At 38.8% G+C, this 26648-nt stretch overlaps 3 protein-coding genes across 9 annotated transcripts in view; all 3 read right to left on the bottom strand.

The window, feature by feature from the left end:
* Nucleotides 1-17288, bottom strand: part of LOC103467654 (synaptotagmin-2-like) — a 71620-nt gene extending 54332 nt beyond the window's left edge. For 4 of the 7 annotated variants that reach the window (XM_017305741.1, XM_008414233.2, XM_008414236.2 and 1 more), the window contains exons 1-2: nt 16891-17005; nt 16733-16794 (exon numbers count right to left, since the gene is read on the bottom strand). The gene's annotated coding sequence lies outside the window, so the exon portion shown is untranslated. The other 3 variants (XM_017305742.1, XM_017305739.1, XM_017305740.1) reach the window with 2 other exon arrangements.
* Nucleotides 17289-19886: 2598 nt separating this feature from the next.
* oard1 (O-acyl-ADP-ribose deacylase 1) lies at nt 19887-22450 on the bottom strand. The gene is made up of 5 exons (XM_008414237.2): nt 22101-22450; nt 21831-21996; nt 21623-21681; nt 21425-21537; nt 19887-21304 (listed from the first exon to the last, which is right to left on the bottom strand). The coding sequence occupies exons 1-5, from the start codon at nt 22248-22250 to the stop codon at nt 21160-21162; spliced, it is 633 nt and encodes a 210-aa protein (XP_008412459.1). The 5' UTR covers nt 22251-22450; the 3' UTR covers nt 19887-21159.
* An 862-nt stretch (nt 22451-23312) lies between these two features.
* guca1b (guanylate cyclase activator 1B) lies at nt 23313-25070 on the bottom strand. The gene is made up of 4 exons (XM_008414238.2): nt 24598-25070; nt 24089-24238; nt 23853-23967; nt 23313-23747 (listed from the first exon to the last, which is right to left on the bottom strand). The coding sequence occupies exons 1-4, from the start codon at nt 24799-24801 to the stop codon at nt 23623-23625; spliced, it is 594 nt and encodes a 197-aa protein (XP_008412460.1). The 5' UTR covers nt 24802-25070; the 3' UTR covers nt 23313-23622.
* Nucleotides 25071-26648: the final 1578 nt, after the last annotated feature.

The following is a 26648-nucleotide window of genomic DNA, read 5'->3' as shown; positions in this document are numbered from 1 at the left end:
TTTTATAATTATGCAGGGTGGCTGACAGAAATAAGCCTCTGTGTCCTGCCATAATGTCATAGTGGATGCCTTGCTCTAATTAAAAAAAACAACAAAACACCACAGCTGAAAGTAGCCTGAACAAAATAATGTTTTTTCACAAACGAGAATTTCCAAAATATGGTGCAAAACCTGGAACTGTCAAGCATCCCTGGCTGTTAGTGTCAGTTGGCACAAAAACACAAACAGTTTTCAGGGTTTGGCTGGTAAATATTACAATAGATTCCTTTCTTCCTTGGCCAAAACACAAACTGAATCCTCCAGGACAGCCACATGGGTCCTGCCATTGGTCCGTTTAGCCTATCAAATTATCCTAGCAGGATTTTGCCTGGCCAAGAAAAGCAAAAACAATTAGGGCACAGAAAATGTCACTTTTGAAAAGGCAAACAATACCTGCAGCAGCTAGGGAAGCAAGAAAAATCACAGCTAGAAAAGTGAGCTGACATTCAGAAACAATCCTAATGTGGTTTATATGATGCAGCGGATTTGACGGAAACTCCTTATAGTCTTAATAGTCTAAGCCAGTTCTCTTTATTAATAATCTTTAAGTCTTTATCACTGCCTAACACTGCCAAGTTGAGAAGCAGTCAGAGAATTATGACACTACATTAAGCCAGATTTCACAATAAAAACAAACAATAATTTTCACACTTTACCACCTCCCAGAAGATATGAGCTACTGCTCTGAGAATTAAAAAGCAGGCAGCCTTGAAGAAACACATAACCTATTGCAAATCTCTCCACTCAGCTGGCAATATGTTAAATCTAGCACAGGCAACTGACAGGATTCCATCAATTATTCAGGAAAAGAAATGCTCGCAAAAAGTATGGCACCCTCTGGCTCCACAGCAGTAAATCACTGTATAGCGCACCATCTGCTGCACGTCGCATTCATCGGTTTCTGTGTGCACGGGAGCATGCTGCAAAATCGGTCCTGAAGTTTTGATTTTTATTAGTGATTGATTAGAATTAAAATACTGTGTGAAGAAGATATGCTCACATCATAGTTGTTTTGGATATCTAAAATGGGGTTGTTATGCAGAATTCGCTCTCTGATCATTCTATCATTTAAATTTCAACAAATCCCTCATGAAAACATTTGGAGAGTTGCTTTTGATTCTTTCATGCATGTTTGATAAATCCTTGAATCTCCCCCAGCATCCATTTCTGAGTGCCTAAACCTTTGCTAAAGCGCCACCTATTTCCACAAAGGTCCTCCTTGAAGCTGCAGTCTCCAGCCAAGCTTCCGCCTCACAGAATCACCCCATCCCCACTCAGCTCCTCCAGACTAGCCGCTGCGGCTAATGCTAACAATACTGCTGCAAGGTGACATTCATCCTGTCTTGTCTGCTGAGCTTCTCATACAAACTACTTCTCAGTCCAATGCTTCTAAGAACGGTTTCAAATGGCTTCATGAGAAAAATTGTTGTGACAACGTGCTGATGGCAGCGTGTCAGTAGAATAGGAGCTTCTTAAAGAGACAGAGGCCCAATTTCTATGTGCTAAATCACAACGTCAAATTTCTTTCCAGTCGTGTTTGACCTATAGAGCAGTTTTTCAACAACTGACAGTAACATAGATTCTTAATTGTATTATAAAATGGTACTATGAACAGTATTACGTAATATGGAGAATACTGTCCTTTTACTTTACTCATGGCAAAATGTGCCATGTTCAAACTTCAATAACACAAAGCTCTCCTTCTCAGAACCAAAATTCTGCTTGACAAGTCGCTTAGAATACCTAATTCAAGTTTTGATCATTACACGTGGACAAGACATTCATCTTGTTTTTGTACAATAGAATCAGTGCAAATAATCTTCAAACCATGTTGCTGAAAGGTACAAAGTGCAAAGTGTTTTTTGGGTAAACCTTTTTTACAAACAGATTAGCAAAAACACAGTTGTCAGGGCAGAATGACTTGTTCTTCTGGCACATTAGCCATTTCCCAAACTGAAATGAAAGAAAATGAAGCCACTGCAGTACTCATTATGTTCTTGATTAACTGTTATTTTGGCATGTCAAACTCAATATCATGCTTTGTCATTCACCCTGTCAAAACTGCGGCTCATCTCATTATTTGCACCGTGTTGTTACACGTTTTGGTGTCGCAGTGTGAGTCACTCCTGCCACATTTTACCCCTTCTGTCAGTTTCAAAGTACTTTCCAAAAAAACTTTGCATGACCCCTAAATGTCTGATAAATCAGACATTTAACTGCTTGTTTGTGTCATAATGCTTCTCGGATAAGGACGCGTCGAATCAGCAGGCCTTATGGAAACCTTCTCTGGGTACTGTTTAATCCTCTGGTTTGAAATCTCTCAAGGAAAACTGCAAAATATGTAAGAGGAAATAGCAACTTCTCTATTCTGTTCATATGAGAGATTTTCTTTAACTTATGAGTGTTCAAAAGATTATTCAAGTGTACAAATCTGAATTTGCTGCCACTATTATTTTTGAAAGATTTCTCGCTTTCTCCCACCAGCACCTCGTGGCAACACACTGCTAACCTTACTGCCACAAGGTGATAGTAATTCCCAAAGTTGTGTGACAACCACTACAATGATTTTATCTACGATATTAGTTGCTCTGTGTAGCACTTTGAGTGCGGTACAAATTAAATTGATTATTATTATTATTATTATTATTATTATTATTATTATTATTATTATTATTATTATTATTATTATTTTATTATTATTTTATTATTATTATTATTATTATTACAATGCTTTTCAAGACAGGAGTATGTCATCTGACATCAAACATCCTGAAAAAAAGCAAAGGATGTGAGAACACCTAAAACTAGTTACTACTTTGACGTGTCTTCTGTCACTGGACAGTGTTTATTAAAAAAATTATGTAAGTCCTTGAATTTTGAGTGTGATAAATTTATATCAGCATCAGATTTTATGTTTGGGAACGCACTGAGATAGCTCAGCAACAAGAACTAGTTTGTAGTGCCGACACGTTCCAAATTTCCATCAGTATTGAATTGAATAGGCTAAAGGGCGAAGAAAATGCACTGCGTCTTATTCTATCTGTGTGCCTGTTGTGTGTGGAGGGGATGATGAAAGAGTCCATACAATACTAAAAATGAACCTTGATTGCAAAATCTTGTCTCATGCAGATCATGTAAATGTTTTGCTTGAAGAAAAATATGTGTTTTCCAGCAGTGAGTCAAAGAAATTCCTAATTTCTAATTACCGTTTCTAGAAATATTGCAAGGTTATCAAAAATAAGGTGATCTTTTTGCCACCTTTTAAAAGCTACAGCTTTATGTCTGTAAAATCCTACAGAGACTCAAAGTTGAGCTTCCAGTAGACGCTGGTGAACACATAATGCACAGTTGACTTTTGCTTCAGCTTAACTTTTTAATTTGAATTCCTTTATTCTGTGAAATGAAAATGATGAGGCTGCAAAAAAAAGTGCTCTTATGAAAAGATCCTGAGGCTTTTCGGCAGTGTGCCAGAAGCTAGATAAGGAGGAAAATGTCAGTTGGAGTGTTTGTATGAGCCACTCTGTAATTCACTTTTTTTTCTTTCTGTGCTTTCAGTCTGAGAACAGCACAATCATCTCGGCACCAGAGGTCCATTTAGCTGTCATAGAGCCGTGGCAGCGGGGAAACCCAGTCAGAAGCAGGTCAAGTCTGCCAGCTGACATGGAGCCAAGATAAGATGTTGTCCAGTTTCCACAATTTCTCACTCTCCGTGATGTTTAATTTATTAGAGAAAAAAATCCAGAAGAGAGATGATAGTCTGAAGATGAATGAAAATTAAAGCAGTTAAATTAGAAGTCTGACAAAGATGTGTTAAAATCCTCAGAGTAAATGAATCTCTTATTGTCTAATCTCACTGACATAAGTTTTGTGTTTGTTTGCATTTTGAAGTCACAATATCTCTAAAACAACCATCAGATACAATCTCCATTCCAGCTACTTGTTTGGAAAGTAAACTAGGAAAAGCCATATCTGTTTGTCAGTGTAATCAATGATATTTACTATGACAAACCATTGACATAAACCCAAAATTGCAGTTTGTGTGAAGAACTCCCTGGCTACAGTCAGCAATGCTAAAAGTTTTTGTAATATGTGACTATGCACTCTGCATGTTTCAGGCAACTTCAGCTYTTCTCACTGGCGTTTGTAAAACTTTTAAAAACCAAAGTGGTCTAAAGTGTCTCAGCACTTCATGTCAGTAAAAAATAAATAGAGACTTGAATTCTCTATAAGRTCTCGTCACGTGCACATCAGCACCAGAGCATGTGAGAGCGGCTTAATAAACTCAGCTAGAAAAAAACTAAGTTGYATAAGTTTGTTTCCTGCTAAATTCACTGTGACATGAAACTGTCTAAATTGTTCCGTTTGTTTAGATGCATGTATAATTGATTAGCATTGTCCATACATATGTACATTTGTGCAGAAGCCTTGATCAGTTTTATTTAGTCCTTAATTGATCAAATAAAATGTTGTGCATAAAGATTAATCAACAAAATACTTCATAGATTACTTAAAAAAACAATGTTAGTGTGAAGAAGCAACTTCTGTTCATTRATAAGCTCGGCGGTGGACCTGTGGTGCTAAGGGTCTTTTCCCCATTATGAAGATCTGGACAACATTATTAAGCTGCCCCATTTTATGAACTCTTTGAAATTCCAGGAGATTTTTGATTTTAGAAAGTCTAGTGGGCTTCAATTGGAAACAMMGAGTCTTTTGGCAGAATTATGATCTGAACACTGTGACCAATGGTTATATCAACAAATATATGCTAATAATTTTACAAWTTTTTTTTGTTGCCAAAAACAATAACTGCCCAGTTTTTTCTTTCATGTTGACGCCCAGAACATTTACCTACTACTTATCTTTTTCTAATTAATTACATTATTTTAGAATAACCAATAAAGGCACATTTATAAACTGAAACTAAACAGACAGAAAACATATAAAAGTCAAGCATCCACCACTTAAACTTTCAATATAACATTAAACTACTCTTGACCGTTTATGTTCCTTTAGCCCTCCTAGAGTATTTCCATTATCCCTTTTCTTTATGTAGGCAGATAAAATAACCACAAATARGCCTTAATAGCTTGCTGAATCACAAGAACGAGCTGGAAATGTTARCCAAATATTTACCCACTGTRTCAATGAGGAGCCTTTAAAAAAAATCTAAATATCAGGCTTGCTTTCAGAGTGTCTTAGTCACTTCCCAGTCAGGGACCACAAAGCAGCCATGTCCCAGATAAACAATACCCTGCACTGCGTTGAAAAGCTCTTTATAGCATYCAGGTTTACATGACATCAGACTGTGCAAAGGGACACATCGCTTCCAGAGCTGCAATGAACAAAAGCAGCTCACCTCCTGTCAAGTAACAACATACATTTCCTGAGGAAAAAAAACATGTTGCTAATTATCAGGCGATACGCAGAAAGTGATCTGATGAAGCTGAGTTTTAAAATCAGCGTAGCAAATCTCTGATGATTRATATTAATCARCGCTGTTTAACTGGCTGAATGTGTGGCAAAACATCCAACATGTCAAACTAAATGGGAGAAGATAACCAAACAGAGGGTCAGTAAAACATATGAACATGTTGACTGATTAAAACATGATTTGGAGAAAAACTGGAAGTGGTAATGACTCACTGAAGGTTTAAATTAGAACACGGTTCCCCCCAGCATGCAACAGGACACAAGGCCACTGAGGAGGCTTCTGGATTTTCTTCTTTTCCTTGTTTTCTTTCTTAGCTGTCAGATATTATACATCCATCATACAAGTTTTTTGGCAACTACCACAGCTCCATGTCTGTAAGTACACATGCAGTTTGTGAACTTTACGAGAATCCAAAATCACTATTAACGTGTTAAACTCTGTGTGTTGAAAATGATCCATATAAACCCGATAGACTGCGACAGCTTTGCTCTAAGATGGTCACCAGAAGCTCACGGATGATCAGGGTATTTATTTGGATCAATATAACAGAACAAGTGCCGTGTCCCTCTTGCGAGGCACAACTATTACCAGGCTTATCGTGGGATATAATACACTTTGCAACCCTCCATCATGATCTTGGGAGCACCAACCAATTTGCTGTCAAGTCAATAATCTCATCGGGGGGAGATGAAATCTRCAAGATTTCCACAATATAGCTGAAACACACACACACACACCCACACACACCCACACACGCATTCTCACTGAGAAAATCACATTCAAACTATATGCTCCCCTATTTAGGAGGTAGATTATAAATGCTTTGTTTTGATTTGATTCTGTCAACTCTGTGACTCGAGACATATCTGCTGAATACTGATGAGCAGCTGTAATCTTGRTGGCTAAAGAACAACCGTAGAAGAGAATGAGTTAAAAGGATGGCTCAACACCTTCAGCTTTATGAAGCACCTTAAAAGACCTGTCACTCACAGAGCCTTAGTTTATTAGCCCAGTAGCTCTGGTGGGGACAGGTAAGCACTGCAGCAGGCCAGTAAGGGGGAMCCATCATCTTAGAGTCTTTATAATGCATGTACATTGAGAATTCTTAGTGACACATTATAAAATGCATATTAATCTCTGTATGATTTTACAGTAAACATGTGTTGGTGTAAATCCTCAGTATATTTTTCAGCATTCAGATCCACTGACTTTGTGTTTAAGTACTACTCAAAAGGCTTTATTTAACAGAGCTTTATATAATTTCTGGCTCACTTGGGACCAGGATGTTCCTAATTTGGCTACAAAACGGCAGAAGTGAAAGACAGGTTGTAGAAATGTGCTACAAGAGCGATTTAAAACTTAAACTGTGATGAACGATAAATACACGTTTTTTTGCAGTCTAGGCCAGATATTTGACTTTTCCCAAATCACTGAGGCTTGTAGAGTCACCGCTCAACACATTCTGGTCGYTGATGTTCTATGTTCTTGCTTGTCACCTTTTCCTCTTTTTCAAAATGCCCTTTGTTTCTTTTGGCTTCAATCTTCTATTGAATCTAAAATACACATGAAAATGGCAGCTAACAGATGCACATTTGTASAGCCGCACATCTTTGAACCTGAGTCAGACCCAGAAGCAGAAGAAGCCTCCTGCACAGCCAGAAAGGATGCAACAAGTAGTTTCTGAATGCAAGTCTACATCAAAACACATGTCTTTTCCAGCAGTCATTGTACAAACAAGCTGACGAAACATGCTAATCTTCTTAAAATAAAATGGACGTAGATCCACTTGGGTTGTTCTGAGTGGGGCTGGGCTTGACTGGGGTTGCTAAGTATCATGAAGGCGTTTCATGATACATGTGAGATGGGCCTTTGGTCAAATTTTGTTTTGGCCTTGGATCTGATCCACAGGTTCAACTTTTTCCAAGTACCTTACCTTTGTTGAATTCTAAATTTAATATCAGATGTTTTTATGGGTTCTTTTATTGATGAAACTGGGCTGAAAACAGATTATCCAATCTTTTCTTTTTTGATTCAAGGTTGTGCCAATGACCAACAACACAATGTACTTTGAACTGTGAAACTTTTCAAATTGTGCAAAATTGAAGTCTTTTCTTTGTACCCTTTTTTCTCCACCTCTTTTCATCGTCTTCCTATCAAAGAAAAGCTGTGATTCGTTTTTGCAATGTCCCTCACCTCAAACATCTCCAAGTACAAAGTCTTTTATTCTACACACCTACTCTCACTTTGAAAACATTTTCTTGCCTGTTTGGTCCTCTCATCTTATTTCTCTCTGAATGCTAATGTGTTTGTCAAATGAAAAGCTACTTGTTGTACACCTGATCTGTGCAGAAACTTAAAGCCATAGGTCACAGAAGCTTTCAGGTTACTTGAATCAATAAGATTTTAAAATTCACCCACGCTGCCTGCAGTTAAATGGATTTCAGACTATTTTACTGGATGACACTGTCAAACGAAGTGAAAACCTTTGGTTTATCTCAAAGAAGGAAAAACACTTTTTTTTCCTAAAGGTTTTCTTCTGATATTTGCTTCGCTATCGGTGGTCCACATGTCAGGTGGGCACATTTTCTCTAGGCAACAGTAAGAAATGGTAACACTGCTCTGCCACTGCAAAAGCCCCTGGAAAGGCAAAGAGAAAAAAAAAATACATTTTCTCTCCAAATCAGGCATTTCAAAGGATAAGAAATGTCTACATTAAAGTTTTGTTTTTCTATGAATGAATGAATATTTTGGGTCTTTCAATAGGGAAAACTGATCTATCTGAAAATAGGAAGAATATGACACAGCTTCAAACCTTTGAACTTCAACTATGACTGTCAAAGTACAATGACAAACTGGGCAAGAAGATTAAACAATGACGTAGCTCAAATCCCCATGGTAACCCTGGAGGAGTTGCAGAGATCTGCAGCTCAGGTCGGAGAAACCATTTACAGATCAACTATTAGTTGTGACCAATCTGTTTGGATGCTTTTCTACAGAGGTGCTGGTAAGACTTCATTTAAAAATTGATGTTTGTCTCACTGAGTTTTAACTGTTTTGCAGAAGAAGAATTGGCAAAAAAATAAAAAATTGGACAGGTTTTTGACTCAGGAGCGTTTGTATGAGCATTTGTAGTAACTTTAACAATATTTTTTCTCACACTACAACTACATTGCTTCATAAGAAACATGGTAAAAAGAAGACATTGAAGTTCTTTAAACAGACAGGCGACATCTCTTCCAAAGACACAGGCAGATAGGGCTCACTAGAAAGAGCAGTCATCTTGCAATTACAGAGTTAAAGCCGAGTTCATTTCAAGCATCATCCACCAGCTGGTTATGTGCCCCAAGTTGCTTGCCAATCTGCATACTGGTGTGTAAATGTGTATTTGTTTGTGAGTGCAGCTGGATGAAAGTGGCTCTGGTAGGAAAAAAAAAATAACACAGGTTTTGGAAAAGTGCTACGCAAGTTGAGATTCTTTACCCTTTGTTTACTGTAATGCGGGGAGGAAAGAGGCATGGAGCACTGCTGCAGAGAACAACTCAGAGCAGCTTCTGTGACAGTGAGGTGCCGTGACAGAGGTGCAAGCGGAGGAGTGCGATAATGATGCGGTCAGCAAACAAGAAACATGGCCTTGGAGACAGAGAGGCTAAACGAGTTTGTGAGCTCTGACAGCAGCATAGAGGATTATGAGTATTCACATTAATGCCTGAATGCATTCAATATGCACCTCTGTGGACGTTAACGCTCATTCAAAAGCCAGTTCCACTGACTCACATTCCATCTTTATCAAACAGAAGCACACACAGAGTATTAAAAGAAAACCGATGCTGAGAATCTTTGAGAAGCTGGCTAAATATAACGCCATCCAACAGATTAAAACAACTGCCCCCTCCCTCTCTGAGGTCCAATTCAGACAGATCAGATGGGAAATATAGAAGATGTGTCATATAGGAAGGTGCTTCGATACAAATTGGATGATTAACAGAACAGCGCAGCCAACACTGAGACATTTGGCTGAGGTAAGCAGATCCGAGGAGAAAGATTGGCTTCGAGGGCTGGGGCAGCAGATGGGATGGGGGCATGGAACCGGACCAAAAGAGTCTGAGCTCTTTTGTTGTTTTGCTTCAAAAATTCAGGCTCATACTGATCTCTGTCTGGCTGCTGGAGCGCTGCTTCATATTTTATGACAGAGCTACTCTTCTTCTTTTGGTGTTGTAGCAGCTCTGTCTTCATAGCAAGTTATCTCCGCCTTTAGCTCCACCCTCTTAACATTAATTATGCAGCTCAATGCAGCACTCTGAGTCCCTGCTGCAGCTCACCCACACCACAATACTCTCCAGCTTCCTCCCACTCCCTCTGTCTCTGTAACTCACACAGACCACAGAATAGTATTTACTTTATTTCTCTATTCTTCATAATAAGAAGCAACATTTGAGTTTATTAAAATAGTATGTCTTACTATGGACTTGACTGGATCAAATTTTAAAGTTTAAAGGGTAAATATAATTTACACACTCATAGACACCTTCGTTCTGAAAAAAAAAATGTGTAGCACCAGCTTGAATTGGCTTTTTGTAGCTAGCAATAGAATGTGGGGAAATTAAATATAGATGCACTTATGGGGTTTGAGTGGTTGGACAGAAGAACCATTTTGATGGATACATTTCTGTAGTAGTTAAATTCATGCCAGTAAACCTAGAGTGAAGCACTTATGTGGAGAAAAGTGAGACTTGCACAATTACATAGCTCACAAATGTAAAGTCAGCTATTCTAGTGACACCTTTATTGAAAGGGCTTATGCCGGATGAAAATAAGAACATTTGGAGTAACAATGTTGGCCAGAACGAGAGCAGAAATTACAAAATATGGTGGCAGAATTTCTGTGTTTCATATTTAACACTGTGGTAAATTATGGCAAAGTGGCTCACCATGGAGAGCTTTTAAATCCTAACATAGGGTGCTAGTTTGCAATGTTTCCAAGCTACTGCTTTAGCTAACATTTTCGAAGACCTTCTCTTCATTGGATAAATCAACATTTTAATTTAGAATTTATGAACTTTTTTTTTTTTTTTTTTGCTGGAGATTTTATCATTATTTTGTTGTGGTCACTAGGTTAAACACTGATGTCCAAGATCAGCGATCCTAATGTGATCTCATCGCTCTTTAAGTTGCATTCTAAGCTACATTATAACTATTTCATTGTATTTTCATGTATTTGTACTTCATATTTCTGGATTTCGGTCATTCTTATGTGCAGTGCATGAAAATAATTATTGTAATCTACCAGACTAAATACAAAATAACATTTTAAATTAGAATTCACCTCCCTTGAACATTGCATTTATTTCACAAGAATACAAGTTGTGCCAGCTGTAGTGTGATCCACCACGCAGCATATATTTTTTGTGTCGTATCAGTTTGAAAGCCTGCCGCTGACTTATTTGCAAATCAGAACCAAACATGGCTTAAGTGCCGAGGTAAACACACTTAACACCTGTCTGTTAAGGTGTAATTGATTCAGCCACTCCATCAGACCATGTCACAGGAAGCAGAGCGAGTACACGCTCCGCAAACCTGAATCAGCCGTATCAGCAAACCGGAGGGAAATGGAAGAATTTACAAACACAAAATGAGGGGGAAGCTCTCACGCTTTGGCCAAGCAGCCCCCCAGGCAAGCAGTGGGCGGAAGCACAGCTACTGCTAATGGATGCAGAAAGAAGCTTCTCCTTCGTTTCCTTTGGGCTTCTCACGTGATGTCGACTCATTTCACATCTGCTTGCATGTGTTCACATGCATGTGCCTGTGCTTGCTCTGGTATTACTCGCCTGCCCTGAAAGCTGTTTAATGAATCCAACAGAACTTAAGTGTGGGACCACATAGTGGGAGGCATTAGTGCTTACTATACTATACGATACTTTAATCGTCTTAACTTGTCTCATTCAAAACTTTTAGTTCTTTCTTATGTAAAAGACAGAAAAGAATTCACAAAATAGTGCCAGGATGTCAGAGGGAACAATTGCACCTTTTAACCAATGTTTTATTGTTCTTTATGTTATTATTTTTCAGCTACTGCACTTTAGCTTAATGTCCATGACCGTACTGCTTTTTGAAAATTATTGTTTATAGCAAATTGCACTTTACCTGTAAATTTGTTGTTTTATTCTAAATGCTTTGTGTTTCTGAAGTGTATACTGTTGACCTCTTGGCCAGGCCTTGGTCTCAGTGGGTTCTTTATCTGGTTAAATAAAAGCTCATATTACTACCACACTACACTACAGTTGCTAACTTGGAAGTAACTTGGAGACCTAATCAGATAGAAGCTATAAGTTGCTCTTTTCTGTCATTTAGGACATCTTGATACTTGCCTCTCTGTTGGTTTATAGAGAATTGCTCACCAGTGTTTGCGAAGGTGTTACTCTCTGACAAAATCCAAGCAGAAAGGCAGATGTTCCTAATCTGGGAAAATGTGGCCAGGGAAGACGGGATCATTCAGCAGGCATTTGGGAAAGTAAATGTGCAATTCACTTAAATAATCCAGGGGGAGCATCAACGTGACTTGCTCCCTTTCTTTTACATGACTTTGCAGGTGACGATCGGTTGCTCGCCTTCAACTCTGTTTCCACCGATCACTTGTCCACCAACCGATGTCCAGACTGCACAACGGAGGGTCAGAGGCTTTTTGTCCTGTTTCTGTTCATCGGCAGGCAGCCCTGTGTGCGGAACAGCTCTGCTGCTGCAGGGGTCTTTTCAGCGCATGGTGCCGGATGGTGAGCAGAGAACACAGCGGGGGCTGGGCACTGCAATGTGCTGCAGTGCTCATAGCTCTGCTATGCACACCCACTCTCTTCCATCCCTGCTCTGCCTGTGACAGTCTCTCAATCTTCTGTAACCCTTTCTGGCTCATGCCTAAATAATTTGACTTCCGTCGTCTTTTCTCTTCCTTTACAGGGCTCTTGTCCTTTTCTGGTGTCTATTTTCCTCCATTCTCTGTAGATAAACTGCAGTCCATGTCCTTAATGCATTCTTGAAGTAAACTGCCCCATGCTTTTGTGCATGTCCTGTGACATGTGTATCTATAAAGCAAGTTATTTTTGAAAGGGTGGAGAAAAGCTAAATGTCCACACTTAACCAAACTTGGAAAAATGCAAGATTAAGGCCACAACCCTTAATTTCCTATGAGTGTCTTTACAAGAAGCCATTAATAGACTGCAACATCTGGAGTCTCAGTGAAAGTCTGCCTCTTCGGTTCCTTCATTGCGTAACGCATCATTGGTTCTGTCAGATTCCGTCAGCATATTTCTTAGTGAGTTAGATCCCTGATTGGCTGCTTAGCATTTCAAATTAGTTCTACATTTAATGTGATCATGCTATTTTTTTAGGCTTGAAGCGTGAATGGGAAATAAAATCATAAATTTACAAAATAATTTATTTGATGAGTTAGTTCAAGTCTCAACAAACCCAATTGAGCTAGAAAAGTGTTGGGCTTTGAATAGTGAAGTATTAACAATGTCATTTGTTTAGATAATGTTTCCATCTAATGCCACTTCATCAGGAATTGTTGCCGTTCTTCTTTGCAGCTCAGACTCAGTCTAATTTGCTAGAAAGCATCTATAGACTGCAATTTTCAATATGATTAGAAGTCAGATTTAGGTTTGGACTTTGAATGCGGCTTTGTAACATATGAATATTCTTTGATCCAAGCTATTATATCGTAACTCTGAGTTGTAGGGTTGTTGCCCCAAAAGGAAGATCTCAAGTCTTTTGTAGCCCTCAACAGGTTTTCTTAAGGTATCACTCAGTATTCTCTCCATCTATATTCTAATCAACTCAAACCATTTTTCCTTCACCTGCTGAACAAAAGCATTTACACAACACAAGCTGGACTACATCTGGAGCAAACTTCAAGAAAACCGCAAAACTGCTGAAACACTGAGTTCCTTTAAATCAAAAAGCCATTTGTTCAGAGCATATGAATTTCACACCAAAAACCTTTATGCAATGGATGCTGTCTACTCTAAATGACTGAAGTTTATCTCTTTCCATGCATTGAATTTAATATGTTAAAGGTTCTGTCTTTTCAGGTGTGTCCTTATGTGCAAATCCCAACATATTCCTCTATTATCGTGTGTCATGTATTTTTACTCATTGTGTTTATGAAGGCGTAAATGTTCTTTTTTTTTTTTAACCACCTTAACAACATCATTGGCAGATTTTCTTTTCTTCTAACCACATCAAGAACTTTTGAATGGCTACCAGCTGTAGTAACGGCCAATGATGCTCTGCTGTTTTTGCCCAGGCCATCATTTACTGGGACACGTTGAATCCCTGTACTACACATGCTGGGACAGAGGATGTCGYGCTCAAAGGATGAGCAATGATAAACCTCGCAGCTGTTCTCTTCCTCCAAATACAAAGTTATCGTGAATAATTTGATCATTCACACATTCGACGGCTTAACTGAATTGGTTGAGAGAATGAATCATTAAACTTTCGTAAATTCCTCCTTAATACTCTTTCTCTTCAAAACTAGTCACTCCATCTGATGAAAAAATGTTAAATCGTGTCCACACCTTGTACTTTATGTTCGTGTGAAATGACAGGTACTGGCTAATTCATGTAACAGTGAGGGGTCCCGATTCCATTTGCCATTACAGAACTTGTGTTTCTAATCATCACGAGTTTCACCATATGCAAGCAGAGACCTGCTGAGACACTACCCAGACTGCACTCAACCGTGACATGAAACAAAGCTTTGTTTCACAGCTGGCGTCAGACTTATATGATCTGAGGACATTACATGTTTTAAATGATTTGGTTAATGACAGCTGTAACAATTCACTGAGGTCTCTGAGCACCTTCTACATTTCAGTATATATATAGATTTTTTTTTAATAAATGTGCTTTACAGAGAAAAAGCCACTGGTGACTGAAATCTGAGAGTTAAACTGACAATCAGCTATGACTGGTGACCCAGACACTGAAAAATGTAATCATTTTTCAATCTGTGAACTCAACATACTAAGCACAACCTGGTTTGTGCTCACAACAACAATACTTTTACCAGAAATGGGTGGTACCTAATTGCATTTTCTGTTATGATTAGTTGTATATGTTTCTAAATGCAATTTAAAGACTGGTTTTACTGTACAGTACTCTTTTTACTTAAGTTATAATACTTAAGTGTTTTTTTTATTAGCTATAATTGGTAAATCAGCATAACTAGCAAAGATAATTGTCTGTCTAGGTGTAAATAAGCCATGAAAGGTGTTTCACAGTTAAGTTACTGAAATAAATGACCTCTTTAAAAATATTTTAATTTATTGAATGGGTCTAAACAGCTATTGCAACAAGGTCTGTGGTTTAGCTCCCAGTTAGAGAACTTTCTCCATGTTTATCTGTGAGTTTTCCAGCTTCCTCTCAGAGTCAGAAAGCATCAATGCCCACTTCTCAATTACCCTCAGATCCTGTTGTTTGACCTGTGTGTTTCTGTGATGGACAGGTGAACTGTCCGGCTTGAATCCTGCCTCTTGGCCGTTGACTGACAGAGATAATCGACAGCCCTCCAATTATAATCTGGAAGGATTAAGCGGCAGAGAAGAATATTTCCTTAAAGAGAAACTGGCTGAATCGGTATTGGAGGCTCAAATTTGCGTAGTTCTTGTTCTCATCTTTGGACTTAATGTTACCGTTTCTGCTGGGCTGCTGTTTTGCCTCATAACCATTTGGATCTTTGCAGCGACAAAGAAGCGAGAACAAAACCACAGTGAAGGCACTCCCACATGGAGCACAGTGAGATAATGAAGGTACAGCACGGACAGCATGTTTTGAGCTGAATCAGTGAAACGCTGTTTCTGAAAAAGAAAACTGGTTCTCATTGGAGGTACTTTATGAAAAAATGACATTAATAATAAAAAGTGGGGGGGTTTTTCTGTCTAAAACAGAAAAAGACACGCAAAGCTCTCGGCAGCATTAAACATGCTGCTGGATGTGAGACTAAATGGGTTTAAACAGCGATAAGAGGAGCTGCTGTCCATGGTGCTGAAGTGGATTTGCTTTCATTCTCCCATCTTCTTGAATAATTTAAATGTTTTTAAAACTTGCAACAAGGATCAGAAATTCAGGTCAGCTTTGCAGTATAACTAAGACCAGATGCCTAAGAAGAGCAGGATAAGTTTTAAAATATATATATATATGTTCAACAATTAGCACATGCTGTACCTTTTACTACTTCTAATGTGGCTTTGCAGTGTGCTTACAGGAAAACACAAGTCTATTATTTGCTCCTTTTTCTGCAGCAGGCCACTGTGCATGGGCAGAGGTAACACACTGCCCACTGCTGGACAGCATCAAGCTCTCCATTTGTAGTTAATGAAGGTCAGAATAGAAGAGAATGAGGTGGAGAACAACAGCTGTAGATTTTAAAGAAAAGACTGAAGTAAATTTCCTAAAAACGTCAACTTTACTTCTGTTATTTGAGTCCTTCGTGCTCTCCCATATAAGATATTTTCTGTGTTCCAACTACTGACTGAAAGTTTATTAATATTACAATGTTTGTAGCTCTGTTTTCATTCTTTATGTTACACACAGCAAGCGCTGAATGATCGATGAAGTAACCTACTTTTGCTTCAAGCTCTGACTGCAGCGCCTCCCCTTAACTGGACAAACTGAACAGAAACTAGTGACCAGACTCAACCAAATCCTGAGCCAGCTCACTGTTTTCTGTTAGTGCCCCATGAGAAGCCGCGATGAGATCACGCATCACCAAACTAACAGGGGCTACAGCAGCCTCCTGGCCAACTGAATCCAAAATGTCACAGAGAAACTTCGCTCGTTTTAAGATCCGGGTGCGAAACAAAAGGCAAGCCAAGCCGATGTTGTCAAAACCTGGAAGCTGCCTTGCGCAGCCCAGCCTGGATGCTGGTTGCTGGATGCTGAGGCAGCTTCACAAGGGGATATAACAGGATACTGCAGCACAAGAGAACCGTGTGCACAGAAAACTTGCCCAGGAGCATCAGGGAGTCCCGCACTGAGCTTCTCCCTCCCCTTTCCCTCTGCCTCACTGTCTCACTCCACTTCAAGTCTTTGCAATGAAAACAAATAAAAATATAGATAAAAGGTCAGTAGAAATGTCTCATTTTGTAAAGTCTACTAATCACTGAAGATCAAGATCAACATTTATTTTAAAAGCCATTTGTTTCTCTCCACTACAGACCCATTAAAAGTGAATAGACTGCAGGTTAAGAAGCAAAAGCAGCAGCTTACCTTCTGTGCAGGATGTTCCCCCTGACAATGAGATGTTCCCTTTCTCCGCAGACTCCGAGACACTTTGAGATAGAGAGAAAAAGAATGAGTCTCCTCTTACTTTCTCGTACTTCCAGTTTCAGACCAAATGCAAATCTGACAGAGCCCAGAACACACACCTTTACAACTCTGCCACATAAACCCTCACAACCCTGCAAATGCACCCCAACACTGAAGTACCACAATTTGATGAAGATTTGCTCAGTGGGGGGGGGAGGGATGAAAACTACACACACTCACACACTGCAGTTTTTCTTTTCCTTTTTTTCRTCCTCTTGCCCACTCTCCCRCTCGCTTTTATCCAGCTATCTTTACCCTGCGCTGCCTCCTGATTGGGTACACGGCTTTTCAGTAACATAAGCTCTCTTTTTTAATTGGAAGAGAGCCAGTAATGTGGTGCAGCAGAAACCCTCCCGCCCAACTCATCCCGTTTTTGTTTTTTTGTTTTTTTTTCTTCTCTCCTTCCTAAGTGCCTGTGGAGAAGAATGCTGAGCTCGGCAATTTCATACGCGTCGACCAAAGAATACAACGGGAATGGAGGACAGAGGGAAGAGGGAGTAGGAGGAGGAAGACAAGGGACGGGGTGTGTGACAGTGGTGATGGAGGGGGTGGGGGGGGGAGCATTTGAGGCAGATTAATATGCTGCAGCGGGACAAGCAGGCAGGCAGGGGAACAAAGATGAGGAGGGGTCTCAGGTGTGGTGAGAGATGGGTTTGGATGCACTGGCTGGTTCAGCCCGTCGCAGCAGCGTGACAGCAGGTCAGATGAAAGCGAGATTTCTCTGCGCTCACTGCAGCGCAGCTAGGTGGATCTGCTGCAGTGTGAGTCTGACATCCAGGCAGGAATGGGGGGATGGGAAGGGAGGAGGAGGAAGGAGGAAGAGGAGGAGGAGGAGAGCTACGGATGGCTGCAGTGATGCCGAAGTACAGCCTTCCAGGATGTCTTTGACTTGAAGGAGGGGGGCAAAAAAAAAAGGGGCCATCCAGCCACAGAGCTCACTGTGGTTAATGCATTCACCTTATGAATTATTGAAAGCGTCCCAAAGGAGAATGGGAGGTCTGGTGGTTCAGACCGCCTCTCTGCTGCCGCTGCTAAGGTTCCTGATCATTACAAACCCCCGTACATGTCCTCAGCTGGTACCTTAAACAGCATGCCCTAAAATAAAATAAAATAAAATAAAATGTCTCCTCAGCCCACTTTTATTTCATGATGCACTGAAAGATTTCCTGCTCAGCAAATGTGTGAGATTGATTTTGTGGTGTCAGATTTCTTCCTCCTCCTCTTTTTTTTTTTTTTGAAACCACTCACATCTGGTCTATTGTGTCCCAGCTGCACTTAAGCACAATACCCGAGCAGATCAATAATGGACCATACAATACCTCGACCATCTGCACGGGCCACWATGAGCACACCACAAGTTATATTTGATGAGCTTGTTCAGTCAACACCATCATGGCAGATGAGAGAATAGCAAAAGAAAATCTGATGAGTTGGACTAAAGGTTCCAATGCAAGACATGTAGTGCATTTTTAATGTGGAAGATGTTTTATTTATTTTTTTTACCATATAATATTGTATAAAAGTCTGTCATTGCATATTCTTGTGAAGGAGAAAATATACATGACTCAAAATTTGTTTATGGATGAAATCAACACTCCTTTAACAAGTCAGACTATTGGTAATTGAGCTAGGTAGATTATAAGGACATAGTTATAAGCTTGCTTTAATTTGGGTTAAAGCTGAAGAATCACAAAAAATCTGAATACAGTTAAACTTATATTACCTTCAAGGTGAAATAATGTTGCTTTTATGTATTTTCCTGAAACGTAGTATTGATACAAGTCAGAAATTATAGGGGGACACTARATGTACGGTTATTATAGTGGGCAGGGATGACCTGTTCCTTGTTGCAGCAGAGCTGGAGAAGCTTTGAACTGAATATGCTCTCTTGTTTATTCTTTATGTTGCACAGAAAATGTTAGGTGTCATGTATTATGTTGAGAGTCTTCTGCAGCACTTTTATCTGAGGAATACGAGCTTCAAAGCCGTCCTCGGCAGGGAGGCTKTCTTTTCTTTCACCTAGCTTGACTCGTTTCAGCCAGAGGCAAAAGTACCACAATGAAGACTCAGTTTCCTGCCATTGATTCATAGACGATGCAAAACTTATTGCAARACACTGATGCTGCACTCTGTCACTATTCACATCCCCTGTTCTATCCCAAAGATCTAAGTGTAAAGGGTGAAAAAAGGATCTAACTTGGTATCAAGCCACAAACAGTGGTCCAAAAGGAACGTTAGGGAGGTAAAATACAACAGTTATGCATACATTTGACAAAAACATTTATTGTGAAACTACAAAATTCTTGGAGATTTAGCTTTCCTGCATCTGCAAACCAAAACTGAGACAGTTTGCTGACTCTGTGGAGATTTTTAAAATTGACCTGAAAACTCTTATTGTTCCAATGTTTTTACCATGATTTTATTACTTTTTATATTTTCTATATGTGTGATTAATGTTGTGCAGCATATTATGACTTTTATGTCTTTGAAAATCGCTTTGTATATAAACTTTGCTCACTATTTGGTCAAGACCACGGTTTCTGAGAATTACCTTCATATTATTTCAAAGGATGAAATAAGACACCATCCTCTGGTATCTGTAACAAATTGGAATAAATTCTACAATTTCCTTGCATTTCTTAGTTTTGCCACAGAAATTCATTTTAGATGTTACCAAACAAAGACCCAGGAAATGGACTGAACACGCTATAATATAAATCTGATTGGTTTGGAACCAAGAAGCCTCCTGCCAACTGGCATCTTGGTCGGCAGGCCATGATAGGGGTTTGATATCATGTTACAGCAGGTACTTCTAAGGATATTTCCTCTTCAGCAGGACCCAAAAATACCAATTTTGCTTTCATTGCGTCATTTCTCTTCATTCCAGTAAGTTTGGCAAATTGTAACCTTTTKTAATTCAATTCAGTTTATTTATAAACTGCTAATTCACAACACATATCAAGGCAATTWACAAAAAAGTCATTTCAATTCAATMATATAAACTTTCCAATTGATTCTACATATCATATAGTGCATCAAGTTAAGTTTATTATTCAAATCAGTAAAAAAAAAAAAAAAAAGTTAAGTRAAATATGMAGATTGCCTCATGTCATTGACTTGTAGCATTCACATCTCCAGAATRTCTGTGCTTCTTTATACGTTACCCCCTCTTTGACCGATTTCATCCAAATTTTCAGGGGAATCCTGTGTAACCAGCATGTTCACTGGTCGCCTTCTTTCTTAGATTAGGGCCACCTGCTGGTTCACAAGATGAATGACCTCACTGATTGAACTCTACAATGGAAAAATCATTCATCAGTTCTCAGAATCAGCACCATTTACATCACAACATCTCCCTGTTACAAATCGTAGTAAATAAATTGCCATGTAGAAATATATTTCCTACAAAAATAGAGCTTGATGTGCTTAATGATGTTGGACTGCTGTTACCGGACACAACTGGAGACACAACTCTATACAGTCTCATAGTAAATTCACAGTAAAACATAGATGTAAAAAAAAAAAAAATTAAAAACACTTTTAGATCTGCTAAAAGATTTATTAGAATATAAATGTGAAGGCAACGGTTAGATTTCTGGGTGCTCTGAAGCGCAGAAATCTTCATTACTTACAAACTGGGTTACAATTTTATAATAAAGTTAGAAAGTGTTTTGACTGATGTGCAGCAARGTCATTGATGAYGCGCTTCACTACTGAGCCGTTTATGCAACAGCAAAAGGACTGAAGCCATCCCTTCATGTGTTTATCAAAGGTAAATATGAATTACTCTGGGTAGTCGAGCAAAATCCTCTGATCTAATGTAACGGAAAAAAAAAAAGTTACATTTTGGGTTTGTTTGGATATTCAGATGACTCATTTGCAATATTTTGAAGAAAACATTCTGTAAGCCATTGTTTCATTCTTAACAGCTGGGGAACAAGGCAGRTTATAAAAGCATCATAGATGAAGGACATATAGAATAAAAGAAGCTGTGTAGTTATAAGCGAGAAACTGAGTTATTTTGGGATCAAATGCATTCTAAACATTAGAATGTCAAAATGCTTTCATAAAAGCCCTACAGGAGGTGTGTGTTCTAAAGCCAGTACAGTGGTGTGTTAAACACCTCCGTTAAATATTGATTTGGTGATAAAAACCTAAATTCACACAAGAGGGAGCCCCCTATGCAGTGAAACTGATTTGCTAAAAAATGCATTTTATTTGCAATATAATCATTACATAACTGCCTTTTCACTAGAAAAACTCCTAATAATAATGGAGAAAAAGTGCATACAGTGAACCCTGCCAATAATAATTATAAAGACCGTGAATCATCGCATATTTTCCTTCATTACTGTGGTCTCTGCTTTCTTGGGCAGACTGTACACGGTTATGGTGATGTCCGTCTCTTTRAAGACCTGCTCCAGGATCTGTGACACCTTTGACCACTGCAGTCGGTCCAGGCCACACCCAATTCTGAGGGGGAGACACGAGACAAACATGATGTTTAATCATTCCYACTGAAGAAGAAGAATTAAGGGAAATTATTGAGTAAAAAAAGAAGAACRGTATTTCTCCACAGCAGTTCCTACAAACCGAGGTATTGATATCCTTTTGACACCATTCTGTAAGCAATGAGACTTCATGTCTTCCAGACTCCCTCTCAGGCTGTCATATGTGGGTTTCTGGCTGGCTTTCTGCTTTGTTATCTGAGACACATCATAGGAAAGACGCAGTTACAAGATTGAACAATAAAACAACTTTCATTATAATAACTGACCACAGTATGTTTACCAGATAATAGATGAAACGACGATCACTTGTCAGGACAGCACACTGCCCTGGCACCTTCTCTATTCGGACATGCATAGAAAAATACAAAACATTATGATTTTGTACCTAATGTTGGAACCAGACATTTGAATAAACTTTACAAGGATAAAACTTTTTCTCCTGAAATTCTTCCCCAAATAAAGGCTTATTWATTACTAGTCTGACTCACTCTGCTCCTTTAACGTCGACACTTCGCCGAACCTCTTCCTGAACATCACTGCTATCCCCGCCCCCATGCGGATGTCCTCACTGATGCAGTGGGCCAAGGATTCGTCCCGTGGGCAGGAAAACAGGTCGCCGGTGACATACTTCAACGTCCAGGTGTCTTCTGAACGCTAGCCACGAGGGGGCGGCATTAAACAAGAGTTAAATAACAGMAACTGAAACAATGTGCTCTGACGCATTTACGATTGCTAAATCGTCCAACTTTAATCATTACCTGCGTTTTATAAGTGGATGATGGGGTTCGGCTTTTAGAAGACACTGAATACATTATGTTTAGATCCTGTTTGTTGACTGGATTCAGAAGTAAAACCCGTGAACACCTCYGCTTAAGTAAACACGCAACGCTACGGAGGACTATATGCATGTACTTCCGACCGAAAGACTAGTTTGGTAGTTTTCTTCCAAGTCTTAAAGTGTCTCGTTTAAGTAGCAAAACCTTTAAAGCAGTTCGGAGTTTAAAAACTACACACACAATTAGCTTATACTTAGCCCTACAGCAGGACCAAAGCGGAGAAACAAAACACAATCTAGACTCTCGCGAGAGGAAAAAACGAGTTTTTGAAAAAGAGAAATGATTCGCACCATTTAAATACCAGCGCAGAAAGCGGCGCCGCCGTGACGGCGGAGTATGCTTTCAATCTCAGCCTTATATTTTGTGACTGGAGAGGGTTCATTAAGAGTAATACTAACATATAATTGTGCCTAAAAGTATCCCCCGTTCTCCCACAGCAAATAAAGATTATTGGGAAWTTTTTAATTGTTCAAATATTGCAATAAGCACTATACACCCACATCAGGCACACCTCACACAACTAATCAAAGACTTAATTAGTTGCACCAGGTGCTTGAGATGAATACCTGGAATGTTGCCGGTAATGTTTCATTGCATGTTAGAAATATGAATACGCAAGATAACTTGCCATACAAGTTAGAAATACAGCATAGTTTKCAAATTTAGACTTAAAGCAACATAACAGTGCCTACCTGGATGTAGCAGAAAGAACAAGAAATCTTCCTGGGGAGGCATGTGGTCAAAATTCTTCCACTGACCACAAAGGACCTGCAACAATACCTGGAAGCATCCTCTGAGTTTTCAGTTTCCACCTGCTAGAAGCTGAAGAACTCCATGGAAAGACGTATACTTCTACCAAAAAGCATCAATTTACCTTGTGCCTAAACCACAAGGTAACTTGGTCCCAAATTTACTRAGAGGTCTGGGTTTCTATTTTTCAGCGAGATGAATCAGAACACAGACTTCTTACATCCTCACTTCTTGCTGGGGCATTTGCCWGTTCACTCGCACTGACTTTTTTTTTCTTCTAGCAACATTTCTGTTTGTCAGCCCAGTTGTTTTGCCTTTATCAAAACAAAATCACAATATTTTACTGAAGGTCATGTAAAATAAATAACTTCCCAAGTCAACAAGCCAACTYTCAACTTTTTTTTATTGAACAACTTTTATGCTTAATTCATGACACAATCAATARAACACACAGTTACTGCTTTATGGCTGTAAAACAAACCTATAATAAAATAGGTAGCGATTATTTACACAGTTCTTYATTTGCWCCAATGCTTCACAGATTGTGCAACTGCTATAAACACATAATCCCTTCAAAAGCAATGGATGCGTCTAGGTTATGTGCATAATTTTTTTTTATGCCAAAATGCCGTTTTATAYACATGTATGTACAAAATCAACATGGTCACATAATAGGTCAATGTGATTTCCAGTCTTAGAAGTTAGCACTGCGTCTTCGCTCATTGATCCAGTCACCRGGGTTCACGTCCATCTGCAGCATCTTCATCACCCACTTGTCCCTGCGTGCTCCATCGATAAACTCATCCAGCGAGAGCTCACCTGTGTGACAGCAAAATATAGGTTTTCCATTTTTTGATCCAGTAACAATGAACACAAGTGCAGCCTTATATTTGTGTAAATGACACCAAAAACACAAACTCTCACCATCTCCATTTTCGTCGACCAGCTCAAATATCCGGTCAACCACTTGGTCTGGGGTAAGCAGATTACATTCTTCGTCCAGCTCCCCGTGGCAGGCTTTCTTTAGCCGATAAATAGACTGTAAGTGACAGGAAAGGATGTCACCATGATTTCTTGCACATCTATTTTTAAGCAAACATTGAAATCTCCAGCAGATGAACAYTACTGCACATGTGAAAGTAATTTAATGGAAATATTACCTCCACTATTTCAAGAAGTTCTGTTTTGTCGATGCATCCACTCCCATCTTTGTCGTACATTTTGAATGTCCATTTAAGTTTATGTTCCAATTTGCCTCGAAGAACTAAGTTTAAAGCTGCTACGTATTCCAGAAAATCTATGGTGTTGTCCTGTGAAATCAGAGAGTTCAAATGTTAAAAAAATAATTAGATGAAATCCTAAAGAGGCAACATTGGTGCTATGCAAAATGTAAAACAAGATACATTTATTCAGAATGTCTGGAGACATTTAAGGTGACAATATCTTAAAAAAAAAAAAGAAAAGAAAAAAATTAAAGAATACAGAGTAACAATTAAAGTGCGACCCACTTTTGAGTTTGTTTGAGCTTTTCAGCTACACTTGAATTGCTGTTAAACACATGCAGTGTCATACAACCACACAAATTACCACATAACCATATAAATGTGCATAACATTTTAACRTTATTTTTAGAGCAAATAATATCAGAATCGAGGCCCAATGTACTTACGCCGTTCTTGTCAAAGGCTCGAAACATGTTCTCGATGTAATCTGCGGCCTCCTTGTTGTCGGTGACGCCAAAAAAACTCTTGAACTCGTGCATGAATAGTGTTCCACTTGGGCACTCCACGACAAATTTCTTGTACCATTCCTGCAGCTCTGCCACATCAATTTCCTTGTCGGGGTCGTTGTCTTCACTCAGGCGCTGACCCATGATGGGAAGGTTTTCTGCAACTCCCCCGAAACTCAAATTGTTTCTCACATTACAAATAACCAGTTTAAGATTTGTAGCTGCTTTGCTGCCTTCTATCTAGAAATCAAAATCTATAAATTCCAGTTCACATCTACAAAATGGTTTCTGTAGCTTTTTGTTAATCAGAAAAATGAAAGTAATCAAAAATTTAAAAAAGCAATAAGGTGCATGCAAGCGGTACAGTTATTAACCTCGTTGTTGTGGCAGATCCCTCCTGAAAGTGAGGATGAGACACAGACTGCTATGGGTCACATGGTAAAGGATTAGAAATGAAGACCTGTCAAAATCAATTAGTTCATGCAATCATGAAGGGATATCCTTCTCAATCACACTAAACAAAGAAACATCTTAGCGTTGTCTGTAAGCCTTGTGGGCTCTACATCCTTAAAATAGGTTCCAGGAATATATCCTATACTATATTTAGTTTAAAATATATTTAAAGTAAATACTTTTGTTTTTTAACAGCAATGACTGGAAACCACGGTTGACAAACTTGGCCTCTCTTTTACAGCAATAACGCTACACGTCTACACTATCCTACACTATTTCAATAAGAATTATAGAGAATAATTAGCTAATTTGTCCTTGTTGATACGTTATCGCACTTTTCAAACAAGTTGGTTTTTATCAACTTTTTTTAACTTAACAATTTGTTGCATTTAACCTGATCACTCAAAACAAATTGCAACAAATAAATTGTGAAACCACATACTTAAGCATAACTTAATTTRTATAAGTTACAACAACATTTAATTTCCCTTTGRGTTCAATAAAAAAAAATTTGAATTCAAATTTAATTTGTAGTAGAATTTCATAAAAGCCACAAAATGRTGCAAAAAGTAGAATTTAGTGTAGTTGGTCTCAAGTATCCATTTGTAGAGAAGCTACTCGTTTCACACTCAMCAGRTTTWAGRACAAAGGTGGCTTAGTGAAATTAATTAATGCATTACTAAAACATGAGAAGATGAGATGAAAACAAAGAGTCTGGTGTGGCAATTTTAATCCAGTCCCAGAATAGGAAGATCCTGATCCGTCTGATGATTCACTGAGGTCAAGTGTTCAGTTATCCTCGAAAGTCCTAATTACTATTTACATGTCTGCTGTAGTCTATCTACCTAAAGGCCACCATAAATGTGTTGATGTGAGAGCTGCTAAGTGACATAATCTCAGTGTCACACCATTGGAAATAACTTACTTTAGTGGAAAAACGACCACACTGTACGTAGGCTAGGTCTGCCCCAGGCCATATATGTGCTGACAGAAGCTATATTGATAATCTTAGCTTAGATGTGTCAAGGCCGTTGGGGAGTCACTGGATGTTATCCGCTTGTGATTAAAATGATTCATACCCTCTGGTCTTACACAACCGATATTTTAAATTAGCCTGTTTGCTTTCTCTCTACCAATCACTTAGCTCATATTCCCAGTGTTCGATCCATGTCTGTACCTGAGGGTTGTTAAGTAAACTGGAAAACCTTTACAACCAACATTTAAAGATTGAGCCTGGGATCAATATTAGCGGAGGGAATGAAAAGCGGTGTATGTTTAAAAGATTTTCTTAAAYRGACATGCAGGGTTGAAGTGATCCATTTACCTACAGCATACTCCATAATTAGTTGCTTATAAGATTTTCAAAATTCCATAGATAAATTGTGTTTATAACACACAAAGAAATCTGAAATACCCAAATTTTGACTTACGTAGGAGGATGAAAAATAAATATTTTAAACTATGACAGTTATCTGGATCTTAACATTTTTTCAGATTTATTCGCCATCTGTAGATTACATGTATTTTATTAATACCTG

The sequence above is a fragment of the Poecilia reticulata genome, linkage group LG7, assembly GCF_000633615.1.
Source record: "Poecilia reticulata strain Guanapo linkage group LG7, Guppy_female_1.0+MT, whole genome shotgun sequence".
NCBI lineage: Eukaryota > Metazoa > Chordata > Actinopteri > Cyprinodontiformes > Poeciliidae > Poecilia > Poecilia reticulata.
The sequence above is the reverse complement of the archived record's forward strand: the minus strand, read 5'-3'. Positions and strand labels throughout refer to the sequence as shown.